Source organism: Oryctolagus cuniculus, chromosome 10, assembly GCF_051225735.1.
Source record: "Oryctolagus cuniculus isolate XC-2025 breed Fujian yellow rabbit chromosome 10, ASM5122573v1, whole genome shotgun sequence".
Classification (NCBI taxonomy): Eukaryota; Metazoa; Chordata; class Mammalia; order Lagomorpha; family Leporidae; genus Oryctolagus; species Oryctolagus cuniculus.
In genome coordinates, this window is record NC_142876.1 from 119,920,496 (window position 1) to 119,929,550 (window position 9,055).

Here is a 9,055-nt window from a genome sequence, read left to right on the forward strand (position 1 = left end):
CCACCAGTCAGAGGCCCGTCTCCCCCTCTCCGTGCGCATGAGCTGACTCAATTGGAAACCATCTTCCAAGGAACCACAGGCCACACCCAGCAAACCAAGTGAATCCCACAAAATCCAAACTCCGTGCTGGCCCTTGGATTTGAACAAGCCTGTGGTCAGTCAGCTTTGCTAGCCAAAAATGTCCTTTTGGGTGGCGTCGGTCCGCGCACACCCACATTCTCTCTTTCACACACACAGGCACTTGCATACATGTACATACACACACATGCAAGCACACACGTGAACACACATGCAAGTATTCAGACACACATGCATTCACACATGCCATGCACATGCACACACCTTCACAAATGCATTCAGGCACAAGTGCACACACACATTCACACATGCACACACACATGCAGACACATATGCACACACATTTCCTCACACACAAACATGCATTCAGACCCATCCATACAGAGGCATGCAGACACATGCACAGACATGTGCGCACACACGCGTGTGCACACATGCATGCACACAGCCTTGTGAACAGAAACACACGGCATTCCCTAGTGTGGCAGAAACCCTTTATTGGCGCCCCCCTCTCTGGCCGGCAGTCGCTGGTGGCTTTGCTGGCACACGTGGGCAGGCTGACCCCAGGGAGCCTGGGCTGGTTTGTGTCGTCACAGTGCAAGTGGATGCAGACTTGCAGTAGCTGCCTCTTAACCAGGAGCTCCCATCAGCCTGGCGCGTGGGGGCAGGATGGGGGCAGGTGTGGTGGGAGAGGAGGGAGGAAGGGGCCACTGTGCCCCCCGGGCCGGGCCGTCTTCTTCCCGGCTCCTCTACACAGGGTGCCCCTGCCTCGGGGGAACGGAGCCGTCCCTGAAGAGCAAGCCGCGTGGGGGCGGGGCCAGGCCTGGCCACGCCCCCGGCTCACACCTCCTTGCGCAGCAGCACCTTGATGCTGCTGCACATCTGGCCCAGGGCGGCGAAGAGCGGGTTGCAGAAGGTGCGGATGCAGAGCGAGTAGATGTGGCTGATGCACTGGATCTCGATCAGGTAGCTCTTGATGCATGGCACCACGGCCCAGATGTGGCAGAAGGAGATGCAGGCGAACAGGAAGCCCCAGAGCAGGGCCAGCGGGACGCCCAGCAGCGTGGACAGCAGGCGGTAGCACCAGTACTTGGACACGGTGAAGGTGGTGTAGCTCACTTTCCACACCCCGTCGAAGCTGTAGGTGCCCACGGGCTCTGCGATCACGTCTTCGAAATCCACCTGTGGGGGGGGGAGGGCGACCGTGACCCCACTTCTCCAGGATCGGGACCCCGCAGGCCTCGCCCCACCCCATGGGCTGCTGCCCGGGCTCTGACCCGCTGGGTCAGGTGGGGCCTGGGAGCCAGCATTCCTAACAGATACCCTGCTTGTGGTATTTGGGGGGGGGGTGCCGAGTCAGGAGGGTCTCTGGCTCTGTAGAGTGTGTGCAAGCGGCTGGCACCTGCCACACCTGCTCTGCTGTGGGTGGGGGGATGGGCGCAGCTGCTCTGTCTTGAGCGCTTCCAACCCTGGGAAGCTGGGCACTGTGGGTCTGGGGTCTCCCAACCTCACCCTCTGTGCACCCCTCACACCTACTGAGGTTTCACTTGACTCCCACCCTGTCCCCCTGTCCCACCCTGCTGGCTACCGGCTTCTGACCTCTGCAGCCTGCCCCCGCCCCAGGATGCCCAAGGCTGGGCTTGTGTGCCTTCCTGGGCTGGTTGTCGAGGCCAGTGGTGGCCCTAGCATCCCAGTCGAGGGAGTTGGTAACCAGGTGAGAGAGTCTGCAGATCCGTTAACCCCTTCCTTCATTGACTCCTCTGGGATATTTCTTAGAACCTTGCTGTGAGGAATAGAGAGACTTTTCCGGCCATCTGTTCATCCATCTAGCCATGCCTCATTGGTCAGTTCATCCACTCATCAACCTGTTTGTCTACCTGCTTATCCATTCACTTGCCTGCCCATTCATATTGCTGTCTGTCTACCATCTGTCTGTCCAGCTCTCTGCCTACTCATCTGTCCATCTGTGCATCTGTCCACCAGATAGTCATCGAGCACCTAGTCTGTGCTGGGCACACACCTCTTGAGAGGTCCTTAGCCCACTCCTTGGCACGTGGTAGGTGCTCCGTAGCAATAACTATCCGAAGCGCCATTGAAGTTACAGCTCAGAAATTCATGCCTGATGGCAAATACAGTTCTGTGCAGCTCCCCAGGCTCAGATGTGTGTGGGGTCCCCATGGGGACTGATGCGCCCCCCTGCCCTCTTGGCTGCATACTGGAAGGGCCCCACAGCCCCGATCTCTCTGATGTGTCTCTAGTTGTCATTTTTCTGCAGAATCCCTTGGAGCTGACGTTTGAGTGATTTCCAGGGATTGCCACTGCGCGCCGAGCAGGGCAGCTGCTGTGTTCTGAGAGTCAGCACATGTGTAGGCGGCGCGCTGTGCTGTGCCGAGCCGGGCGGGGGCGGCCGCACCCCTGGCAGGGATCCGAGCATTGAGGCTTCTGGTTTGGAGAGATATTTATAAGGCCCGACTTGGGCAGCCCTGGGCGGCCATGCCAGGGTATCAGAAGCCGGCGGTGACTTCATTCCTCAGTTCCTTCCCAGAAGTGGGGAGGAGAGGACTCGGTGTGTGTGTGTGGGGGGAGGCTGGGTGCTGGCTGCGCTGACTGAGCCTTGGGGCTCCGTGTGCAGCTGAGGGGGGCAGGAAGGCAGCGCAGTGGCTGCTCTCTCAGTCGGTGTCCCCTTCTCGGGCCTGGTTATTTTTGGAACAGCTGGAGAGCCAGTTGATTAATCAGAACCAGCCAGTCCAGCCCCCGCAGTCCTGGGGTGGGGGGAGGGAAGGGCTGGGCGTGGCCTGAGGGTGTCACACAGCTCCCCAGAGCCCCCAGGACTCGGCCCTGGGACACACAGGGCCCTGCACGGTGCAGATGGGCTATCTGGGGTGGGGGGAGCAGCTGCAGCAGGGGAGGTCACTGAGGTCTGCTGTCCACGTGGCCACTGCATTAAGGTGTGTCGGGGCCATGGCGTTGTCCTCCTCAGTGCTGCACAGAGGTGGACCAGGGGCCGCTCTGGAGAAGGGTGAGCGCCGGCCTCTGCTGGGCCCTGGGTTCTCTCTGCTGGGCCCCTGTTACTTCCAGGGTGGTCCACAGTGGCTGCTCCCCAGCCCCCCACCAGGTGGCTTCAGGGACTGAGAGAAGGCATTTAGGAATTGGAAGCAGTGATTTTATGTTACTAAATCTAAGGACTGCAAAAACTGGAGTTTCTCCCTGCATGCCCACTTTTCGGGTCTTTGCTCTCATAGTTCATCTTTCTCGTATCCTACAAGCACGTCAGCGTTCAGCAGATGGGAGTGACGCTGATGAGGCTGGAGGAGTGAGACCAGCAGGGCTCCCTGACACAGGCAGCACACACATGGTGAAGGCTGCAAAGACAGCCCAGCAGGGCGGGGCTTCCTGGGCTAGGACTGGTGATGGCAGCAACTCCGTCAGCCTGGGAAGACCCCGGGACGCCCCCACGCATGGGTCCCTCTGCCGCACAGGGCACAGGAGAGACAAGCAGGGTGCAGCCAGCCCAGCCTGACAGCAAAGCCAGTGCCCTGGGTGGTGGCAGGGTGCACGGTGGGCTGGCACAGATGCAGGGTGCATCCCACAGGGGGACGGGGGCATCTGGGCTGGACATAAAGGGGCCTTGGGGTGATGCGGAGAGTGGGGAGAGCAGGAGGAGGGAGCTGCAGGGAGGGGAAGGATCTGCTGGAAGGAAGCCCCTAGAGCATCCGGGAGGGCCCTCTTCCTGCCCCTGCCCGGCCCTCCCAGCCTCGCCTCTGCCCTCTCAGTGAAGATGCACAGGTTGGAAGGGGGGGCAGGAGAAAGGCCCAGGGGGCAACAGAGGTGCCTGGGAGGACGGGGGGGCAGCAGCAGTGCCTGGGTGGAGTTTGACGCTCGCTGTGCCTGGCGTCTGCTGGGCAGCGGTGTGGGGGAGCGAGAAGATGCCATGACTGAGCCAGGCCTCTCGGTGTTTGTGAGCATGGGAGTCTAGTCCCATCCTGAGTCTGGGTGTGCCCCGTGACTCACTGTAAGCTTCAGAATGTGGCACAGGAGACACCGCACTGGCTGCAGAGCTGATGCCTTGGGGATCCCTGAGCCACTTTTATACCCTGCTCGAGAGACCCGTGAGTTGGAAGCCACTGCTGTGCCCTGCCCCCGAGCAGATCCCTGCCTCCCCCAGTGCCGCAGCCATATGGGGGCACCATTAGGGAGTTCCGGCTGAGGGGATGTCAGCCCCAGCCCCCGTCTGACTGCAGCTGCATGAGAGGCCCCCATGAGGCCAGCAGAGCTGAAGGATGGCTGTGGCACAGCCGTGGGTAAGGGATGCAGTGCGTCTCCAGGGGCAGCAGATAACCCTGGGCTCCAGCTTTGTCTTCCTGCAGGCGAGGGGCTCTTGGTCAAGCCTCAAATATGCAGATGCAAAACTCTCACCAGCTCGGCTGAAGGGGAACTTGTGTAGGCAGGGCCCCGGAATCTAAATTTCAATGAGCTCCCCAAGAAAACGGGCCTCGTTCAAAAGACTCAGGCCAGCTGATACCTGGGGTTCCCACGGCCCTGACTCACATCACGTCAGCGTGAGTCAGTGCAGCACGGCCCTTAGAGGAAGAAGGAACTGCTGGTGTGGAATGACCAGCAGGTGAATGCCCCCCCACCCCCCCGCCCCCCCGATCCAGCCCCAACCTGCTCTCCCTGCCTTCTCTCCCACAAATCCCTTTCATTGGCTCTGACCCAGCCCATGCGAAAGTTCGTCATCTCCTGCAGGAGTGGCAAGGAGACATCCTCTGTTGTGTCAGCTCTGACTCACTGCGCCAGTGCTGTGATCCATTAGTGATGTCTGCAGTGGCAAGACGAGCCCATACTATTGCCAGCTCTGCCCCAGGTTTCTCCCAGTGCCACGAAACCTCCACTTCTCGCTAACTCTGCTTCCTTCTCTTGGGAAGCCTGGTTCCCTTCTTCTACATTTTTAGTTTTTCTCCCTTTTTTGGGGGGCACCTTGGACAACACCTCACCATCAAGCTGGCTTCTGGTTTTCCAAGGTGCAAGTAATTCACGCCTCCCTCACCTTCCGCGACAGCTTGCCTGGCACTAACTGGGGCGTTCAGCACTGTCTCCCGTGCGGTCTTCACCCTGCTCTGATCTCCCCTGGAGGATGGAGTCTAAGGCAGCATCCAGGTTCAGATCAGGTTCACCTTGGCTCAACAGGGAGTCCCAGAGGGGGCCTGCTGGGGGTGGGAGTTTGTGGCCATGCAGGTACCCCTGGATGTCATCTGAGAGCCCAAGGGGTGCTGTTGGTTTTTCTGAAAGAGGAGGCTGTTTTGTGGCACGTATGGGTTGCAGGTGGGCTGAGAACGACTATGCGGGGAGGGCTGGGTCTGTCTCCCTGCCTCCCGAGGGAAGAGGACTCGGATCCAGAGCTGGGTGATGCTTTGGGATCCAGCCAGGCTTCCTTGGGTCTTGGCTGAGCCCACCCTGAGCCCCCTCAGAGGACTTGGGCTGAAGCTGGGGTCCCAAGGCTTGTGCGGGAGAGGTGCTCAGGGTTGTATGGCTTGGGCATGAGGGAGAGGCATCCATAGGTGCACCTGCGGGTGATCTTTAGAGCCGGGGCCCCTGGGGGGGCATCCCTATGCCCAGGGTCTGGTGTGACCCTCTCCTCTGGGGCAGCACAGACTTGGGGGGCAGTCAGTGCTGGCTGTGGTGAACGTGGCAAAGGCCATGAGGCTGTGTTGGCCCAGGTCCTCTCCTCTGGTCTCCCAGGGCCCTGCAAGCCGCCTGGGGACCCTGGTGAAGTCTGCTGGGCTGGACATGGTCTCTCTGCCGTTGGCACTCATTTCCCAGCTTCCCCTGGGCTGGAGGTCAAGCGCTGGACATGGTGGGCGTGCCTCTTGTTCTTCAGTTGTGTGTGTCTGCCTGCCTCCAGCTGCACCATGGACTCCAGCTCATTGTTCTCCTAGAGTCACACAGCACGGTGGTGTTGGGCTGGGGGCTGGAGCTCAGGTGGCTGCAGCCCTGTCCCACTCCAGGCTTCTCTGTGTCACTCCTCGGAGCCCCTGCACCCTGACAGGTGCACCCAGGCTCTGTGGGGCCCTCTGAGCCTTCGCCTTGGCCTCTGCATTGTCTCTCTTCCTGCCTCCCTCCCTGATTCTCCCTTGCAGGTACCCTGTGTCGTGTTCTCCCGTTGATGCCAGAAAGCCAGGCCCCGGGGAGCTGCCTTGTGCCCGTCCCCTCTGCTTTCTGCCCTTCCGTCTCCCTCCACGGACGCACACACCAGGGTCTGCATCCTTTATTTCTAAACTTCAGAAAAGGGCACAGAGCTCCTCAAGCCAGAGAACATCCCCAAAATACCAAAGGACAATCTTGTGGCCACGCTCGGGGCTGCCGGGAGAAAGCGGGGGTTCCCAGCCCCGGGAGAGGGGAGTGAAGCTCAGGACAGTGCTCTCGCCATGGCCACGGCCACGGCCTGGCCGGCTTCCCTCCTGGCTCTGCGGGACCTCGGAGACCACCCTGCCCTTGCCACCCACTCAGGTCTCCCCCAGCAGCCGCGGGGGCCCCTGGAGTGGCCCACACCCGAGTCCCTTGTCCTGCAGGCTGTGAGGCAGGTGGGGGCTCACTGCTCACACCCTGCGCAGTAAACCTGTCATGTAGCGTGTAGCTGGGGCTCAGTTACCCACAGGAGGCCCATGGCAGTGTAAGAGTAGGAACTGAGGCCCACGAGGCCTGGGCGAGTGTGCCGGCTACGGTTCCTCGGTGGAAGAGCCTGGACTTGAGGTCAGGTGCGTGACGGGCGTCAAGCCCAGGGTGGCTCCCGCTCGCCCGCACTGCTCAGGGACACTTTGCACCGGTCTGGTGGTTGTCACTCTGTCAGGTCTGCTGCCCGAGTTCCCGCCACGGCTTCTCACACTGTGCGCCACCATCCTGGGGCTTCAAAACACCCGTGGGAGATGGAATGAACAAAAGAGGTCCCTTGGGTGAAAAAGAAATGTGAAATCCGGGCTCGGCAGGAAGTTCACGGCCAATGCTTCTCATGAAAAAACTGCGTGGAGTCCAAGAGGCTATTTTTTTTTGGCACCAAAATAAATGATCTTTTAATTCCATTTTCCACTAACTTTTTGAAGACCTCGCCTCTGCGCCACTTCTGATAAGTTGCTAGAGCCCCGACCTGTGGTGTAGCGTGAATGCCCCCGGAGCAAGTCCAGGAGGCCACTGATTGCCTGGAGGAGCCTGGAAGGCTCCCTGGAGGAGGTGGCCAGAGCGTGGTCTTGAGAGCTGAGGGGCCTTTCTCCACCTGGAGGGAGCAGGCAGGCGATGCTGGCGAGGGCACGGGGTGTGTTCTGGTGGGTGGGCTCACAGACTCCTGGGCCTGGGAAGCCCCTGGAGGGGTCAGGCTCTGCCCATGAGTGCTGCCCCTGAGGACCAGGCCTGGGACACGCCCTCAGCTACCTCGCCTGACCCAGCAGCTGCGAGCTTTGGGCACCTAAACGCGGCTGGTGCCGAGAGTTCTGGGTTCTGCTGGGCTCATTAAAATGGGACAAGCAGTGCCGGCGTCTGGGATGGCAGCGACTGGAGCCTGAGATTGGATTTTTCAGTTCTGCAGTTTACGATCTCTGCACACGGAACACACAAACTTCGGATGGCCGTGGGGAGGCTGCACCCAGAGGTGTGGGGGCGCAGAGCCTGCTGGGTTGTGGCGATAAGGAGGGACTGGGCAGCAGGACGTCCGAGGTTGTGGTACGTTAGGTGCTGAAACGGCGGATGTGGGGTGTGCAGGGGTAAAGTCGCACGCGGGAGCCTCATGACTGTGTCCCCCTTTGGCAATGTGGGGTCCTGAGTTGCAGGCCGCACTGGACCTCGAGGTGGGCCCTGTAGGACCTGAAGCCCCCGGGCAGCCGCCCCTCACACAGCCCTGCCACTGTTTCTGGTGCTGGTGGCTTCGGACCCTGCTCGGATGGTCCAGACTGGGGGTGTGGGTCCAGGGTCACCGGCGAGGGAAGTGGCCCAACTTCAGGCTCCTTGCTGGGGAGGGGGGGATGCCCCAACAGCTGAGGGCAACTCTGACACACCCTTGCAGGGACCCCAGGGCCTTGGAGCGCCTGTGCCCCGCCCTGGCCCAGACCTGGGGTGCACAAAGGACTGGGCATGGCCTCCAGGCCCTGGGTGACAGACGGGGCTAGTGAGTGTCCCTGTGCTGCAGCCACCCCTGGGGATTCACCCTGTGCCCACTGTAGAGACCACAGAAATGGCCCGTGGCATGGGACGGGGCCCAGTGTGGCCGCTGGTTCCTGCTGGGCCTGGGCCGGGCGCCAGCAGTGAGTGGCAGGGCCACCAGGGGTGAGGTGGCTTTCTCTGCCTGGCAGCCACCTTGCCCGCCGCACTTGGCCGTGTCCAGGCTGTGGGTCCTGCTGTTTGTGCCCTGGGGGTCGGGAGCCGTTACTTAACCTTTGGTGGTGGGTCAGGGCAGCTGGCTGCGCCCGGGGTGCCGAGGAGCCGGGGGGGCCTACCTTGACGATGTCCTCGTTGATGTTCTTGGGGTCCCGGTTCACCAGGTCGATCTCCTTGCAGTGGATGTCCTTGACCATCTGCGCCTCCAGGTCCGTGTGCTCCTCGGCCATCATGGCGGGGCTGGGGGGCCCCCTGGGGGAGCTCGGAGCCGTGGGGCCGGCGGGGCAGAAGCCCTGGGGGCAGAGAGACCAGCTCAGGGTCCCCCCGCCTCGTGCCCCCGCCGGCTAAATAGGCCCCACCCAGGGCGCCGGCCGACAGCTGCCCCACATAACTTCGCCGGCCGCTCGCGGGAGCCGCCCGTGGCAGGCCTCCAAGCTAAAATTAAGACTGCAGCGCCCTGGAAGGCCGGGCGCTCCTTAAAGGGGGCCACGGCCGGCGCTGGGCCTCGCACGGGCACCTGGGACACAGCATTCACACACACACACAGGCCAGGCCCTGCGGGCGCGGCTGGGCCCTGGAATTCTCCCCATTGCTGCCCCACTGGGGGCTCCTCGGG

General features: G+C 61.6%; 1 protein-coding gene across 1 annotated transcript; it reads right to left on the bottom strand.

The window, feature by feature from the left end:
* Positions 1-558: 558 nt before the first annotated feature.
* On the bottom strand, positions 559-8,790 carry CAV3 (caveolin 3). The gene is made up of 2 exons (XM_002720609.6): positions 8,559-8,790; positions 559-1,260 (listed from the first exon to the last, which is right to left on the bottom strand). The coding sequence occupies exons 1-2, from the start codon at positions 8,670-8,672 to the stop codon at positions 919-921; spliced, it is 456 nt and encodes a 151-aa protein (XP_002720655.1). The 5' UTR covers positions 8,673-8,790; the 3' UTR covers positions 559-918.
* Between the last annotated feature and the right edge of the window lie 265 nt (positions 8,791-9,055).